This window comes from Muntiacus reevesi, chromosome 16 (assembly GCF_963930625.1).
Source record: "Muntiacus reevesi chromosome 16, mMunRee1.1, whole genome shotgun sequence".
NCBI classification, from domain to species: domain Eukaryota; kingdom Metazoa; phylum Chordata; class Mammalia; order Artiodactyla; family Cervidae; genus Muntiacus; species Muntiacus reevesi.
Window position 1 is genome coordinate 5,191,908 of NC_089264.1, and position 18,995 is coordinate 5,210,902.

At 39.4% G+C, this 18,995-nt stretch overlaps 1 protein-coding gene across 4 annotated transcripts in view; it reads left to right on the forward strand.

Annotated features, from left to right (window-relative positions):
• The window catches only part of PRDM5 (PR/SET domain 5), a 258,063-nt gene that overhangs the window by 136,671 nt on the left and 102,397 nt on the right, over positions 1 to 18,995 (forward strand). For all 4 annotated transcript variants that reach the window (XM_065907340.1, XM_065907341.1, XM_065907345.1 and 1 more), the window contains one exon: positions 1,216 to 1,373. In XM_065907340.1, coding sequence (XP_065763412.1) covers positions 1,216 to 1,373 — 158 coding nt within the window. The remainder of the gene's footprint in view (positions 1 to 1,215; positions 1,374 to 18,995) is intronic.

The following is an 18,995-nucleotide window of genomic DNA, read 5'->3' on the forward strand; positions in this document are numbered from 1 at the left end:
GTGTCCTACCTTTCAGAATTGCTGTGAAGGTTAAATGAGGTCATCTACGTACCCTGTTAGCAGAGTGTGTGACGTTTAGCAGGGATTCAATAATTAGAATCCCAACATTTCTAGATATGTTCACATTGTAACTGCTGCTGCTGCTAAGTCGCTTCAGTCGTGTCCGACTCTGTGCAACCCATAGACGGCAGCCCATCAGGCTCCCCCGTCCCTGGGATTCTCCAGGCAAGAACACTGGAGTGGGTTGCCATTTCCTTCTCCAGCACATGAAAGTGAAAAGTGAAAGTGAAGTCGCTCAGTCGTGTCCGACTCTTAGCGACCCCATGGACTGCAGCCCACCAGGCTCCTCTGTCCATGGGATTCTCCAGGCAAGAGTGCTGGAGTGGGGTGCCATTGCCTTCTCCTACATTGTAACTAAGGTACTAATAGATGTTAATGAGATATTTACAAATGCATTTTGAGAATCTTAAGTTTTCAAAGTTGTAATTTCATTTTAAGCAGCTTTGAATGATAGGTCTGTTATACTGACTAAAAACACCCAGGTCTGAAAGTAACTTTTGCTTAATGAAGTCTCTGAAGTTTAGAATATCTGTACTTTGAGGCCACTGAAGTCAGGATGTTTTTGAATGGCCACTTTATCTGGAGACAGACACATATTTTTGGCAAATGAAAATAGAAGATCAAAAACCGGTGGCCTTCAGATTTGCTTTGCTTGAAAAATCTGGTTGTCAACATTACATGGATTTGTATACACATGGATTTTGCACAACCTACATGTGTAATTCCTGCTGAGATTGGAAGCTGGGCTTCACGGGCCCCTTGACTGTGCAGGAGGCAGGTCTGTCCTTTACCTCCATGTCTGTCAGACCAGTCGCCCTTCACGTTCGGAGTTGTAACCCTGACTTCAGCTCAAACAGTCAGCAGGGTTTTCATCTGGAAGTAGAATTTCTTCCTTGAATTAAAACTTCATCTTCATATCTAAGCTACTTTATACATTTAGTTGGCAGAATATGTCAGTAAAAGAGCAAGCTCATGTTCTGTGAGTTTTGAGTTGGCTCACATATCTAACGGATTGGTAATAGACTTTTTTCCAGTTGTTTGAGTGATATTTTTGTTGACGTGTCCATAAGAATTAATAATGTAAGGAAGGCTGTTTCCCTTTTTATCCTTTACCTGTATAGATATGAGATTGTTTCCACTCATTTTTTTCAACAGAAAAACGACCCTATAATTGTGAGATTTGTAATAAATCTTTCAAGAGACTTGACCAAGTCGGTGCCCACAAAGTGATACACAGTGAAGACAAGCCTTACAAGTGCAAGCTCTGTGGAAAGGGGTTTGCTCACAGAAATGTTTACAAGAATCATAAGAAGGTAAACGCCTGTTAACACTGTTATAAATGTATTAGCCGATTGGTCGATCAAATTATCAGTTGTTTATCTCTTAAAGAAGTTTTTGGATATCTGAGGCACATCTGAGGCTGTACCTATGAAATAAATAATTGGAGAATATTTTGCTTCTGCTTTCTAACCACTCAGGCCATCACCACTGTGGTTTTGTATCTAATTCTCTTCTGAAACTATCCTAACAAGCAAAGTGTTAACCCAGCGTTTTCCAGCATTGTAATAATTGCAAAATCTTCTCTTCCTTCTTTCTTTAAAGTTTGACACTCTTGTTCATATTACCATTTGGAAATCCTCTTTGTCTGTGGCGCCATTTTAGCAACTTTGCTAGGTTTTCTGCCAATTTCTCTGAGCCCGTCTTTGGTTTCTGAGTTCCCAAGGGATTATCCTGGATGCTTTAGCTGTAGGCTTATTCTGTGTCCTCTATGTCAACTACGTCTATTAATTATGATGTAAACTCTGTACTTATGAATTCCAAATGATTTATTTTGTTAATCTCAAGCTTTAGACTCACACTTATCACTACTTGTTTGATATATAACTAGGCATCTTTTTGACCTAATGAATAGCATGCTCCGGATAATGGTTTCCCTGGTGGCTCAGTGGTAAAGAATCTGCCTGCAATGCAGGAGACCTGGGTTCAATCCCTGGGTTGGGAAGATCCCCTGGAGAAGGAAATGGCAGCCCACTCCAATATTCTTGCCTGGAGAATTCCATGGAAAGAGGAGCCTGGCGGGCTGTATTCCATAGGGTCCCGAAGAATCGGACACAACTGAGTGACTAACACACATGGGTAACTTCACTTTTGCAAGTGTCTGTTAATTTCTGTTAATGACAAAAGCATGTCTTTATCTCTATCTCTTTCTTTAATTTTAACCCCGTTTTAGAATTAGTAGCTAATTCTTAAAGATTCTGCCCTCTCCATTGTCTTACCATCTTTGTAATCATTGCTTTACCATTTAGACATCCTGGTCCTGTCTCATTTTCATCACTTTAATAGCCATTTCATTCAGCTTCTTGTTATTTAATCACTTCCTTCTTATTCAGAGAACGAGATGAATTGTCCCAGATCACAGCTCTATCACTCTGTACTCTTAATATTATAAGTAGATTTCCAGCATTTATGTACAGTCTGTCTTCTTTTCCCTGTCACTCGGGGTTCTCTGCACCATGACTCCAGCTTCCTTTTCCAGCTTTTTGTTCTCCTGTTTTCTGCACGAGCCATATCAACGCAGCATGACCTCTCTAGCTTCTCAGCATGATCTCCCTAGCTTCCCCATTCCCTCCTTTGTAGTAAAACTCTCAAGTTGTAATCTCTTATTTCCTCTATTGATTTTTGTTTGCATTTCCTACACTTTACCGTTACTCAGGTTCTTGTTTCAGAATGTTAGTTTTATCTAATCTATTTTCTGGAGATAGTAAATAATATTTGAATTGAACTCAGGAAATCTGTGCAAAGATAGTCAACATTTTAGAAATGTGTGTTTAAATATGTGATGTGATAAACACTTGTTTATTATTTTTGGTTGACATATTTCATGATGGTATTAAGCAACAGACATATATGTTTTCAAAGAACTTCTTTTTATTTGCAATATTCCATTGTAATTATAGTTATTTTAGTATTTATTGGGACTTTCCAAAAATATAATTTTATCTGTTTTGAAATCATTTAAGACGTTATGATATCAGTTTCAGCTTCAGTCTAAAAAGAAAAAAGGCAAAATTAATGAAAGAATAAATAGAGTTGATTGATGGTGCACCAAATCATCTCTGCCTACTTTCCTGCTGACTGCCCTCATGTTTAACTCAAGCGTGTGTGTTCAGAGGCAGGACCACATTCGTTACTGCTGCTTTGGAATTACATGCTTATTAGAAATTATCTGGCTAGTGTCCTGCTCAGTCTCTGGACCCTCTTATTCCTTTCTTTGATGAGTCTGATCTCTCCACATGGACAAGTTCTTCACAGTTCGGCTTGTATTGTCTGCCATATGGGAATTTGGCACAGCATCTTTGTACCATCTCTCATACTTTTAACCATAAATCATATGAAAATAGTCATGATGTCTTGAGAAGGATAGAAACAATGATGCCTGTAATTTCCAAAGTGAAAAGCACATTCAGTCCTTCTGCGGTGGACAGTGAGCTTCTCACTGTGTTAGGATCCTAGCGTGTATTTGGTATGTGGACAGTGAGCTTCTCACTGTGTTAGCATCCTAGCGTGTATTTGGTATGTGGACAGTGTGCTTCTCACTGTGTTACCATCTTAACATGTACTGGTATGTGGACAATGTGCTTCTCACTATGTTAGGATCCTAGCATGTATGTGGTATGTGGACAGTTGTGTTTCTCACCGTGTTGTGATCTTAGCATGTGTTTGGTATGTGGACAGCATGCTTCTCACTGTGTTACCATCCTTGTATGTACTGGTATGTGGACAATGTGCTTCTCACTGTGTTAGGATCCTAGCATGTATTTGGTATGTGGACAGTGAGCTTCTCACTGTGTTAACCATCCTAGCATGTACTGGTATGTGGACAATGCACTTCTCACTGTGTTACTATCCTAGCATGTATTTGGTATGTGGACAATGTGCTTCTCACTGTGTTATGATCCTAGCATGTATTTGATATGTGGACAGTTGTGTTTCTCACCGTGTTGTGACCCTAGCGTGTATTTGGTATGTGGACAATGCGCTTCTCACTGTCTTATGATCCTAGCATGTGTTTGGTATGTGGACAGTTGTGTTTCTCACTGTGTTGTGGACCCTAGGGTGTATTTGGTATGTGGACAGTTGTGCTTCTCACCATGTTGTGACCCTAGCGTGTATTTGGTATGTGGATAGTGAGCTTCTCACTGTGTTAGGATCCTAGCATGCATTTGATATGTGGACAGTTGTGTTTCTCACTGTGTTGTGATCCTAGGGTGTATTTGGTATGTGGACAGTTGTGCTTCTCACCATGTTGTGACCCTAGCGTGTATTTGGTATGGTTATATGAAAATGTCTAAAATAGTTATCAAAAGTTATGGTGAAAGAAGCAAATCAACTTTTTCTTCCATCATTATTCACTAATGGTCAGTTACAAAAATAAAAAGTAAAAATATGCAAGGAAAGCAGGAAAAAAGTCATTAAAAGACTGATCTTCATAATGTAACATGACCAAAGTTGGTTATTTTAAGTGAATTATTCTTTGGGGTTTTGATTATGTAACTTGTGCATTTTTATTATAGCTATTTGATTTATTTAGGGTCGATTCTTTTACATATAGATTTGCATGAAAAGGGAGTATTTCATTATGATTATGACAATATGGCATGCAGTTTCGAAGGAGTGATTTTTTTTAAGGGGTGATGAGTGATGGGGAATGTTGGGCATTGAGAGACTGCTTTTTCTGTTTTAAGATAGGTTTTATTTTTATTTTGTTATCAGACTAGCAGTCGGCTTTTAAAAGATACGCATTTGTTTATTTCTGGCTGCATCTTGTCTTAGTTGTGGCAGGTGAAATCTTTTGTTCTCGCGCACTGGTTTCTCTCTAGTTGTGGCAAGGGTTTAATTGCCCTGTGTCTTAGTTTTGCAACCAGGGATTGAGCTCATGTCCTTGCATTGGAAGGCAGGCCCTTCACCAGTAGACCATCAGGGAAGTTCTGAAGGAGTGATTTCTGTTTCTAAGTCTTAGTTACTTGTTCCATCGTCTTGTTGGACTTCCTTGGTGGCTCAGATGGCAAAGAATCTGCCTATAGTGCAGGAGAGCTGGGTTTGGTCCTTGGATCAGGAAGATTCCCTGGAGAAGGGAATCACCATGCACTCCAGTATCCTTGCCTGGAGAATCCCAGGACAGAGGAGCCTGGCGGGCTACAAGTCCATAGAGTCGCAAAGAGACGGACACATTATCTTGCCAGTTATACAAGCTCAGTAGGTCAGAATTAGATTTTCTTTCCCCTAATCCTCTGTGACAATCACTTACCCTTATTACAGGTTAAATGAATTTTTTTGGGTCTACCTAAAATTAAGATTGTTTATCTGGACCCAACTATATTCTGTAATTCTGTAAATCACAATTGGACAGACGTCTCAGATCCGCAGGAAACAGAAACTAGCTATTCTTCTGCCTGTGTTTTTTCCCTGCCACAGTTAATGCAGGGACAAGTTGAGATACGTGTATGGTGCCCTCCTCCTGTAGCGGGCGGCGTGTCTAGGTGGCCTGCACCGTCTTGGCCCTGGAGCTCGCACCACCTGCTTGATGATGGGAATGAGTACAGAGAGGTTTTGTCCTGATTAAGTTCATAAACGAGCTCTCTGGGGGGCAGAGCTGCATCTGTTCAGATAAAAGACCTTTGTTCCTGACACTTTACATAAGCTTCCAGGGATGAACACTAGAGACCTATGAAGGATTCTGGTCACAAACCTCTCTGAAAATAATTCCATTGGACATCTTATATTAACATCTTGTCCTGTGATTTCCCAGTTCTGGGCCGTGACTACTTTGTGGGTCTTGAAATAATTTACTGGGTCATCAATAGCCATTAAAAAAATAGAATAGAAAATACAAGAAAAGGGTCATTTAATGAGGTAATACACGAGTGTGTGAGTAGCTGTATATATGTATATCTTTTTGAGATAAAAATTGTATTTTTGGTCATAATCAAACAGTTTGAAAAACTCTGCAAGTGATACTTTGCTCAGGTGATATTTGATTAAACCTTTCAAAAAAGGGACAAGTCTCTCCATAAAGAAATCATGGATTTGATTCTAAAACCATAATATGTAGCATAAATGTTAGATAATAAAAAAGTCTTTGACCGTTAAGGAAGGTGCCAAGTTGTAGATTGAAAGACAGTTGCTCAGTTATTCCATCGCAACAACTTTCTCCTCCAACTTTGCATCGAATTTCTCTTCTTCAGGTGGGCCATGGGTGAAGTAGCCGGTGGCTCACTTAAGATAGTATCTATCCAGAATTACTGTTTTTGTGATCTGGAAAGCATGTTCACAGTGATGAGACGCTTACACTAAGGGGCATGTAGGAACCGAATCTGAAAGAGGGAAACAACAGATAGAGATGTTTCTCTGAAGCTTGTTTAGCTAATGGCAAATTGCTTAGCATATTTAAATTGTTTTTCTTAGATGGATAGTGAGATAGCATTGTGCAGTTTCCAATGTAAGCACCGTATTTCCTATAACTAGACAGTAAGCTTTGAAGACCGATGCTCCACACACAGCACCTACTGACCTTATTGTGCTTTGAATGTGGCAGACACTTTCTGAATGAATAAAAGTTTGTGAAAAGATTATCCCAAATAAGATTTAATGTTCTTAGTTATAGTAGTTGTGATGAGAAGTGATTTCTCTAAATCTATATTTGTAATATGTATTGCATCATTTTTGCCTTTCTGAGCACTCTGTTTCTTGACTTTATGAGCATACTAGTGATCAGTGATGCATTGAAAAATTACTGTTGTATTCCTTCTGCCCTGGGTTTATCAGCCCAAGATATCTAAGGACTCTTCAGACCTTTCATTTGAAGATAACTGCACTGTTTAATTTTCTGAACCCTTTTCTGACTCTGAGTTAGATATTTGAAGTGTAGCTCACTTACTGCCAAATCAGTGATGAACCTTTATCCTCTGAGGAGCTTTTATAGAGGAACCTCCCTCCCAACTTGCTTCTGCTTCCTCCACTCCCCCAACCCCCAAATACTAACTGAAGAACCATCAGCTAAAGACTGTGCCTTGGTGCTTGCCAGAACAAAAGCATCGCTTGTTGCTCTTCAGAGCTTTCTTCCCCCCGGCTCCTGTAGGCACAGGGCCTTGCCTCCCAAACCTCTAGCCTCTGATTCTTGCCTGTGCCTGAAAGCTTCAGGCCGCCTCCTCACCTCTAGAGCTCACCCTGTGTGGAATATCGCCTTTGCTCTCTGCTCTTTACCATTCTAGTGCAGTCCAGGGTTTTGAGTTCACCTCACTTGACCGGCTTGATTGAGTGCACACCAGTAACCTTCTTAAAACCACAAAGGGAATTGTTCTTTTTTAAAAATTACTTTTGTTTTGTTTTGCTTATTTTTATTTGTAGCAGACATTGTATGAAAATAAACCCCAGAGGGCATGGTCAGACACACAGTCCAGGTGAGAGCCCTGCCCCCGCCTTTCAGTGAGGGCCTGACTGACGGCCCCGGCTTTCCCCAAGTGTGGTGAAGACTGTGCGCATGTACAAACTATTTGTTCATTATTATGCATCTGCTTCTGTATTTAAAGACCGGTGATCCTAATACCTGGAGATTTTCTAGTCTTGTGTAAAATTCAGTGTTTATCCTCAGCATAATGCCTTTGACATGCTTTATGTCACTGTCATGGATTGGAGTAGGGAATATTAGAAATGGGAAGGTGTAAGTAAGACCTTACACCTCAGTGGTTAGGTGACTGAGTTGAGAAGGCGAGGAAGAAACTGGGAAAGGTGACCACTGAAATGGGAAAGAGAATAGGAGAAGAGAGCCTGGAGTGTGAGGTCGGATGGGAAGTTTTCAAATGCAGTAACTACAGAGCACCTCCTTCACCGTAGTGAATTGCCAGGGACTTCCACTCTGGGCACTGGTGTTTCTGTGTAAGAGGCTGTTCTTTTGGGTGGAGCTTGGAAAAAACAAACTGGAAAATTCTTAGAGAGATGGGATTACCAGACCACCTTCCTGCCTCCTTAGAAATCTGTGTGCAGGTCAAGAAGCAACAGCTAAAGTGGACATGGAACAGCAGACTGGTTCCAAATAGAAAAAAGAATATGTCAAGGCTGTATATTGTCACCCTGCTTATTTAACTTATATGCAGAGTACATCATGTGAAATGCTGGGCTGGATGAGGCACAAACTGGAATCAAGATTGCCAGGAGAACTATCAGTAACATGAGATAGGCAGATGACACCACCCTATGGGAGAAAGTGAAGAACTAAAGAGCCTCTTGTTGAAAGTGAAAGAGGAGAGTGAAAAAGCTGGCTTAAAACTCAACATTCAGAAAACTAAGATCCTGGTATCTGGTCCCATCACTTCATGGCAAATAGATGGGGCAACAGTGGAAACAGTGGCAGACTTTATTTTTGGGGGCTCCAAAATCACTGCAGACGCTGACTACAGCCATGAGATTAAAAGGCGCTTGCTCCTTGGAAGAAAAGCTATGACCAACCCAGACAGCATATTAAAAAGCAGATACATCACTTTGCCAACAAAGGTCTGTCTAGTCAAGGCTATGGTTTTTTTCAGTAGTCATGTATAGATGTGAGAGTTGGACTGTGAAGAAAGCTGAGTGCTGAAGAATTGATGGTTTTGAACTGTGGTGTTGGAGAAGACTCTTGAGAGTCCCTTGGACTGCAAGGAGATCCAATCAGTCCATCCTAAAGGAAATTAGTCCTGAATATTCATTGGAAGGACTGATGCTGAAGCTGAAACTCCAGTACTTTGGCCACCTGATGCAAAGAACTGACTCACTGGAAAAGATCCTGATGTTGGGAAAGATTGAAGCTGGGAGGAGAAGGGGACGACAGAGGATGAGATGGTAGGATGGCATCACCAACTCGATGTACATAAGTTTGAGTAAACTCCAGGAGTTGGTGATGGACAGGGAGGCCTGATGTGATACGATTCATGGGGTTGCAAAGAGGCGGACACAACTGAGCGACTGAACTGAACTGGAAAAATCACTGCTGCCCGTCTGGGAGAAAAGTATATTTTAACGTAAATGGTTTTATGACACAGGTATCATTCAAGAGCTTATTCTTTGCATTAACATTAGACTTGGCGAGTGTTTCAGGTAGATTCATATAAAGCTATTCAGTTTTTATGACCATCACTATTTGATACTTCAGTGAACATCCTTTTACATAAAACGTGGTAACTTTGCCGAGAGTATTTATGCAGGTAGAGCTTAGGTATGGAATGTATAGGTCACATACCAAGTTTACTTTAAATTTTGATCACTCCTGCCCAGCCGTCTTCTGAAAGAGCTCTATTTTCACTTGGCAGTGAAAGTGATGAAAGTGCCCTTTATCTGTGCCATCACAGTGTCTATTTTATCAGCCTTTTTTTCAGTCTGAAAATTGACAAGTGATATTTCATCTCATTTTAGCAATAGCAGGTGTAATTCTGTTCTTTTTATGTTTGTTTTCCATTTCTTCTGAGAAATGCTTATAGGTACTCTTTGTCCTTTTTCTACTGGCCTATTTGGTTGTTTTTCATTGATTTCTAGGAGCCCTATAAAGACAAATATTAGTACTTTGCTGTTTCTGTTTGTAGTATTTTCCCCCATCTATCAACTTGCATCTTTTGAATAAAAAAGTTTTACTTTTTAACATATTCAAGTATGACATGGATTGTGAGTTTTATGACTTCTGAGTATAGCTCCTGAATTTTATGTTTTATTTAGAAAACTTTCCTTTTCCAAGATGATGCAAATATTCACTAATGTGTTTAAAAGTTTTGTTTCTTTTTTAATTGGTATTTTAATCCATCAATACCTTAATTTTAGGTATGGTGATTGAAATATTGCTTCATAACCGAGCTATCATGATGAATGCCTCTCATATAAGTAAATCTATTTTTGCAGTCCAGTCTGTCCCATTTATGGAGGAGCCTGGTGGGCTACCATCTATGGGGTCGCATGGAGTGGGACACAATGGAAGTGGCCTAGCAGCGGCAGCAGCAGCCCCGTTTAGACTATATCCCCTGCAGTATCAGAGTGCTTCAGCAGTCACCGTTTATAATGTGCTTTAATATCTTCTGAACAAACGCTGCTTTGTCGTTTTCCTCTTTCAACATTCTCTGACACAGTGTTTGGTAAAGTTAATGTTAATAAGCAGACATCTTATCACCACTTCCCTTTTATCTTCCTGGAAATCAACATTGTATGTTAAAAAACAGCTCCTCATGACAAAAATTCTTCATATATACTCTTGCTTTTGTGAATGATTTGGTTCAGAAATGTTTTGTTCAGGGTAGAAAAAGCAGGAAGTAAAAAGAGGTCATTTTCCTCTGTTATTGTTAAATTCTCCATTACCAGTATATTTCTTATTTTTTCATGTATTAAAACATTTTAATTTCATACAGGCTGGAGATCCTTCCTTTATCCCTTCCATTTCTGTTCTACCTGAAATTCTGCCAAACCTGGGTTGACTTGTTTTACAGCCCAAAGGATCTACTAGAAGATTAAGTAAAAGAGGATTGAAAAAAAAGCTCAGGTTATCCACAGCCTAGACTTAGTGATGGTTGGTTACACCCAGAGAGGAAAAGAAAAACTTTGAAAATAAAGTCTGTGACTCAGAGCTTAGCAGACGGGGGAGGGAGATTTAGCATGAGGGCAGGAAGTATATTTATGTGAACCCTCAATGCAGAGGGTAATGAATTTTAAGTCATGCAAAAATATTAGTGAGTAGGTACTATAAATTTAGAAGATAAGTTATATGGAAAATTATCACATTTTTAAAAACGGGATACTCTTCTCTCTACTGTAGCAATTTGTATTATACTAGCATATGCCACAAACGTGAACCAGTGAAGACGAGAGATGTACAAATGGGAACTATATGTTATAATTAAGATATGCTGAACTGCAGTATTCTCAGTAAAAAATAGGCTTTGAACCTAATATCCCACATTGAATGTTTTATATTTAAAGTTAGAAACTATAATCAGTTTAGAATCAAGCTCTGATCTTTTGACTTAGTTTGCATCTGTGTTATGTTAAAAATAGCTTTGCTTAGTTTTTATGAAGGTTTCAATTGAGACTATGTCCTCTAGTGATGTTGACAGAGAATTGGGTAGTGGTTTAAATGTATGTGCGCATGTGTGCACATGAGTACATGCACGCACACACACACACACACATGCACACACAGGCATTTTACTTTCTACCCCAAGTATTTGGATCCTGTTGTCATCCTATGTTCTTTTTATCTGTTACTTTCTAGGAATTTGTACTATAAGAAAACTATTTTCTGTAGAAGGATGAGTATTAAATTTTAGAGAGGGTAGTTTTTAGATGGGACTGGAATTGATCCATCGTTGTGTATTTATCTGTTTCTGCTTTAGGAATATGTACTCATTTCTCTTTGGATGTCACATAAAGTTCAGTGCATGATTACCAATTTATCTAGCCATGTTTCCTAGCAAACAAGTTGTCCACCGGAGAAGCCAGTATAGCTGCTGTGATTTGTTACATGTGAGTTATCAACACGAGGATACCTACTGAATGCAGAAAATTCTGATTCACAGTTACTGTGATGCATCTGAAAGCTGTGTCTTCCTGAGTGAAAGCTAAAGGTGCTGTTGGCTGGACGGTTTCTGAAGGACATGATTGCTGTCTCCAGATATTCAAAGGGCTTCATTTGGAAGAGAGAATAGTTTGTTCTGTATGGCGCTAGCATAGTTGTAGTAGGTAGTGGCCATACAGAGGCAGAACTTTTAAATTAAGGGTCAAACGAGCAAGCCTGAAAAGTCACATGTTCAACGCCATGTTTGCTAGAGGCATCCTTGGTTAAGAAATATGTAGGGGGGAAGTACCGTGAGTGGGAACCTTAAATTGCTACTCCCTAAGAAAGACTTCATCTGCAAGCCTGGGATTATTTCTTCTTTTCGCAAATTCCCTTTGCCTTGATCAGGGTATGTAGTTGGCCCTCTGTGTCTGCAGGTTCCACATTCATGGATTGAATCAAACTGCAAATAGAAAGTCTTTGGGAAAAAATTCCAAAGTTGCCAAACAGTAGCACTTGAATTTCCTGTGCACTGGCAGCGATTGACATTGTATTGATATTAGGTAGTAAATAATCTGGTGGTAGTGGGTTAGTCTCTGAGTCCTGTCGAACTCTCGAGACCCCGTGGACTGTAGCCCACCAGGCTCCTCTGTCCATGGGATTCTCCAGGCAAGAGTACTAGAGTGGGTTGCTATTTCCTTCTTCAGTGGATCTTCCTGACCCAGGGACAGAACCCGAGTCTCCTGCATTACAGGTGGCTTCTTCACCAGCTGAGCCGTCAGGGAAGCCCACAAGCAATCTAGAGATGATTTTAAATGTATGAGAGTGTGTGCGTGGGTTGTATGCAGATACTGTGCCCTTTTATCGACGGACCTGTGTATCCTCAGACTTTGGTATCCTGCCGGGTCCTGGCGCCGGGCCCCCGCAGGTCTGGAGGGAGGGACGTACCACGGATTATGGGCACCTCAGTAGTTGGTGCCGTGGCCTTATGGCTTTGTACTAATAAGTTGTGGCTTTCAAGCAGTGAAAAGGTTGGGTTTTGCTTTTCAAGGCTGTTATTCTATAGGAACATCACCTGAATTTTATATCTAAACTTCTCTGTGTGAAATGAGTTACCTTTTCCTATACTGAGCTTAAAGAGACTGATTTCTTCGATGTTTCTTCAGATTCTATTCATTTTTGTGAGGAGGAGTGCTTTTAAGGAAGACAGTTGTAAGTCTTACAGTAAAAATTTAATCCACAGACCTTGTAAATAGCCAGATGACATAGGTTTTATGTAGCCTTAGGTTTGTTATGTGACCCAGTGGGACAGTAATATACTGAACGAAATGCAGACTTCAGTAATGAGATTTTTTAAAGAATAGTTTTAACACATACACCTCTGGAATATTTTTCCAGTTTTATTTTATCTCTGGTTGTTTTCTCCGAATTTATCATAGTTCTCTTGCTTTGCACATGACTGAAAGAAATGTCATTTCCAGTAATATTGTTAATTTTGGAGCAGTATATATCACTTATAGTGAAAGTTACCATTTTTAAATGTGAATGGGCCTGATAAAAATGTTAATCTTCTCTCATGAAATTAATGTTTGCTTTGAGTGGCTAGAAATTTGTTAACTGTTTTATAAAATTATGTCATAAAGTTTCTGAAGCATTTTGAGACATTTTATCAAGTATAAATCATGCAACACATTTTCTTATGTACTTTCTGCATCTGCAACAATAATCAGACATGGGGCATAAAAAGATAAACTTCATCTTACTACTATGTGGAGTAGTTCATTTGTTACATCATCAGATAGTGGTTTCTCACTGACCTGGCATTTAAAACGATGTTTTGTAACTCAAGGATAATGTGATTGATAAGTTGGTGGAAAGTTTGGCACCTTGTTAGATGAAAAATTGAAGGGTAAGACACCTTTTAAAAGGTATAATTTTGTTTGGTAATTGTAAATGTTTCTTGGAGACAGAAGTCTTCTATCAACAGCTTACAGGCATTTTACTACGGCCCCACCTAAGTGAGACTGAATGCTGAGACTTTCATAAGCTATGTCATCACAGCTCAGTGGTGCTGGGGGCTGCGATCTTTTGACAAAGTGTTTATTCACCAGGCTCTGCGCTAACAGCTTACTACTTGAACCATGCTCTCGACTTCAGGCCAGTATCTAGCCGTCGAGGCTCTGGTTTGGTTCACATAGATCCAAGGCATCATGCTGTCCCAAATTCTTTCATCATCAAGCAACTAAATTATATCCACAGGTTGTTTTGTCCTTGATTTAGAGAGAGAGAAAGAAAGGGTTGGTGTGGAACATATTTTTAGAAGATTAAAACAACCCTGCTTTCCAGTGTGGATGCTCTAAAAATGAAAGAATTTCCTTCTTTTTATAATGACATTATCTGCTTATTGTAGAAAAATTAGAACATCAAAGAAAGGTCTGAAGAAAATAGCAAAAATTCTGTCAAATACCACTGACCACTTTACTGTGAAAACCCTCAGAAGTGTTTTGTAAAACATCTTCCTAGACCCTGTTCTCTGAGTGTATGTATGTGCCATAAATAGTATTCTATTAGATAATGCTTTGCATTGTGCTTTTGACACTCAAAATATGTTATGGAGGCTTTTCCATATCAAAGAAAAAGTATTTATGTAATAGTCACGAGATTAGTTAACTAGGTTTATGTCTATCAGTGGACATTTGTGAGTTTTCCTTTTTAAAAAAAGTGTGCAAAAACTGTCATCAGTTCAGTACAGTCGCTCAGCCATGTCCAAGTCTTTGTGACCCCATGAATCGCAGCACGCCAGGCCTCCCTGTCCATCACCAACCCAGAGCCCACCCAAACTCATGTCCATTGAGTCGGTGATGCCATCCAGCCATCTCATCCTCTGTCGTCCCCTTCTCCTCCTGCCCTCAATCTTTCCCAGCATCAGGGTCTTTTCCAGTGAGTCAGCTCTTCACATCAGGTGGCCAAAGTATTGGAGTTTCAACTTCAACATCACTCCTTCCAATGAACACCCAGGACTGATCTCCTTCAGGATGGACTGGTTGGATCTCCTTTCAGTCCAAGGGACTCTCAAGAGTCTTCTGCAACACCACAGTTCAAAAGCATCAATTCTTCAGTACTCAGCTTTCTTTATAGTCCAACTCTCACATCTATACATGACTATTGGAAAAACCCTAGCCTTGACGAGATGGGCCTTTGTTGGCAAAGTAATGTCTCTGCTTTTTAATATGCTGTCTAGGTTGGTCATAACTTTCCTTCCAAGGAGTAAGCGTCTTTTAATTTCATGGCTGTAGTCACCATCTGCAGTGATTTTGGAGCCCCAAAAATAAAGTCTCTCACTGTTTCCACTGTTTCCCCATCTGTTTGCCATAAAGTGATGGGACCGGATGCCATGATCTTAGTTTTCTGAATGTTGAGCTTTAAGTCACTTTTTTCACTCTCCTCTTTCACTTTCATCAAGAGGCTTTTTAGTTCCTTGCAGTGATCAATGCAAAGAAATAGAAGAAAATAGCAGAATGGGAAAAACTAGAGATCTCTTCAAGAAAATTAGAGATACCAAGGGAACATCTCATGCAAAGATGGGCTCAATAAAGGACAGAAATGGTATGGACCTAACAGAAGCAGAAGATATTAAAAAGAGGTGGCAAGAATACACAGAAGAACTGTACAAAAAAAGATCTTCATGACTCAGTTAATCACGATGGTGTGATCACTCACCTAAAGCCACACATCCTGGAATATGAAGTCAAGTGGGCCTTAGGAAGCATCACTACAAACAAAGCTAGTGGAGGTGATGGAATTCCAATTGAGTTATTTCAAATCCTGAAAAATGATGCTGTGAAAATAATGCACTCAATATGTCGGCAAATTTGGAAAATTCGGCAGTGACCACAGGACTGGGAAAGGTCAGTTTTCATTCCAATCCCAAAGAAAGGCAATGCCAAAGAATGCTCAAACTACCGCACAATTGCACTCATTTCACATGCTACTAAAGTAATGCTCAAAATTCTCCAAGCCAGGCTTCAGCAATACCTGAACCATGAACTTCCAGATGTTCAAGCTGGTTTTAGAAAAGGCAGAGGAACCAGAGATCAAATTGCCAACATCTGCTGGATCATTGAAAAAGTAGGAGAGTTCCAGAAAAACATCTATATCTGTCAAAAAAACATCTTTTTGACTATGCCAAAGCCTTTGACTCTGTGGATCACCTCAAACTGTGGAAAATTCTGAAGGAGATGGAAATACCAGACCACCTGACCTGCCTCTTGAGAAACCTGTATGGAGGTCAGGAAGCAACAGTTAGAACTGGACATGGAACAACAGATTGATTCCAAATAGGAAAAGAAGTATGTCAAGGCTGTATATTGTCACCCTGCTTATTTAACTTACATGCAGAGTACATCATGAGAAATGCTGGGGTGGAGGAATCACAAGCTGGAGTCAAGATTGCTGGGAGAAATATCAATAATCTCATATATGCAGATGACACCACCCTTATGGCAGAAAGAGAAGAAGAACGAAAGAGCCTCTTGATGAAAGTGAAACAGGAGAGTGAAAAAAGTTGGTTTAAAGCTCAACATTCAGAAAAATTGTCATATATATATTTATAAATGGAACTGATTTGTCAAAAGGTGTACACACATTTATCATTTTGTCAATAGAGCCACACTGCACTCTGAAAATTTACATTCCTGTATACCAGATGTGAAACTACTTGGTCTTACCCTTTAGTCAACACCAAATGATGTTGGTTTCTTCACTTTTGCCAGTCTGATAGACCACAGGTCATATTTTGTGTTAAATTTTTCATTCTCTAACTATGTTCATGGCTTGAAATACTAATACTGTATGTAATATGATATCCCCACGTTTTATACCCATTGCAATGCAGATGTGAAATATTCAGCTGTCTGTTGACATCCGTTAATAGTCATCTGAAGGTGTCCAAAATCGAGCCCCTATCTTTTACCCAGACTTGTTCCTTTCTTGCTCTTTCATGTATTGGTTAATGATTGATCCATACTACCCCGTTGCTCATGTCACAGTTTTGGAGGCATGCTTGCTTGCTTCTTTCTGTGTCTTATGTTTCCCATCCAAGTCCCTCTGAAAGTCTGCTTGCTTTCATAATACATCCAGAAGCCTCCTACTTCTCTTCAGGTGAGTGGCTACCACCCTGGTGTAGGTCTTAATCATCTCTTGCTTACTTTATTGCTATTGCTTCTCTGGTGTCTCTGCCTTTCCTTGTCTTCCTTTCTTCCTCTTCTCAGCTCAGCCACGTTATTAGCTTTCTAAATGCCAAGTGAATCATACCTCTTACCTGCTCAAAATGCATTATAGACATTTTGTTTCTCTTTCAGTGAAAGACAAAATTCCTGCAGGGGACTCACCAAGTCCTCCATGTTTTATCTCTCCTCTGGATGCTTCTCCCATTTGTCTGACCTCATCTCCTCGTTTCTGTGTATCTTCCTCTCAGCTTCCATCACACTTTCCTCCATTGGTTTCCTTCCTGGAGCACCTAGGAGGCCTGGCCCAGCTCCCTGACTCCCATCAGGCCGCTCACACGTCATCTTCTCAGCAAGAATTTCCATGGCTGCTGTTTAAAGTAGCTACCCCATTCTCTGAAAGCTTTGACACTCTCCTGACATGCTCTGTTGTTCTCTGTAGCGTGTATCTGGTATTTCATCATTTGTTAATTCTTCTCTCTGCTAGCATAAGAGCCCAGTGAGGGCAGGGGCATTTGCTTTCCTTTGCACAACTATAGCCACAGAATATAAAACAAGACTGACACGAAGTGCATGTCATAGACTTGGCACAAAATAAATAATGAAAGAAGTGTAAAGAGTGCTATTTGGAGAAGAGTCCTTTTGCCCTTTTGGAGGGAATTTTTATGTTTTCTTTTTAAAATGTTATAACCCTTTATATTAGCAATTTAAAACTTTTGGTTTATGTTGCAGATTTTTCTATGTCCCAGATATTTTTGCTTTGCAGTTTTAAATTTAATTCTTTCTCTCACCTGAGTACCTGGATTTCTGCCATCCTTAGAAAGTCTTTCCCTACACAAAAATTATTTAAATATTCACTATTTCCTTCTAGTATCTTATTCTTCAGATTTGAGAAAACATCTGAATTGAAATGGGATTTGTCTCTTGTAACAGGTGGGGAATAGGCACAACTTAATTTTTTCTGAATGTCTCACTTGCCTTACAGCCATTTACTGAACAATCCAGTTGTTTAGTTGCTAAGTCATGTCTGACTCTGTGACCCCGTGGACTGTAGTCTGCCAGGCTCCTCTGTACATGAGATTTTCCAAGCAAGAATACTGGAGTGGGTTGCTGTTTCCTTCTCCAGAACAATCCAGTATTCTTATACAAATTTGTAATGTCATATTTTCCTACACTAAATATTCCTATATCTTATATTGTGAAACTCTTTGTTCTATTTTGTTGACATATTTATTCCGTTCTCTCATTTAAATATCTCTATAACTAGTACATTTGAACACCTGTAGTTTGTCCTGAGTTTTAAATATTTGTTCCTCCCATGCTTTATGTGTATTTTTCACAGTCAAAAAAGCACAATAGTCCCTTTTTCACTCACATTATGTTAATGGGTAATATTTATATCTTTAATATTATAATGTCTATTAGAATAGGAAAATGTATAAATATATATCCTGTAAATAAAGTGACTTCTCTTTAAATTATTCCCATTATTTCTATACCTCAAGTGTCATGACACAGCCCATCAATTGTATGATTTACTTTAACAAGAGAACATAGTTCAGTTTTTTATGTATTAGCATTTATGAGCATTGTTATCTTGCCGTCATCCATAGTAAGACTGTATTTTTCTTTATGAATTTGTAACCAATGACTTAATACTGACGTGAAATGGAAAACAGGGGAGGTGACAAGCTGTTTTTACTGCTGTTGTTTTATGTTTTAGGCCTAGCAGGTGGTTTTCTGTTGTTTCTTGCTTACACATGTATTTCTGTCTGTCACGTAAGTAATGCTGCTCACCGCATGTATGCCGCTTGACGTTTGGAACACCACTGAAACTTTCTGACCCTAGTTTTCTCATCTATGATATGGGGACCCTAATAGCATTTTATTTATTAAACTGCTGTTAGATTAAATGAAATAAATTCATGTAAAATGTTTATCAAGTGTTATCAATAAAAGTAATGTATTTTACCTGCTGTTAATTATAACGTGAGTAAATGCTCGAATTTAATTCAGGGGAAAAGCAGCTCTTAGGACTGAAAATTATTTGAAGTTAGTCAGTGAAGTTGAGAGAAAGGATGGAAACAGTCTCCCTCACACCAGTTTCCTTTGTGTTGAAAATATTGGACCAGCATAAAGTCTGTCCA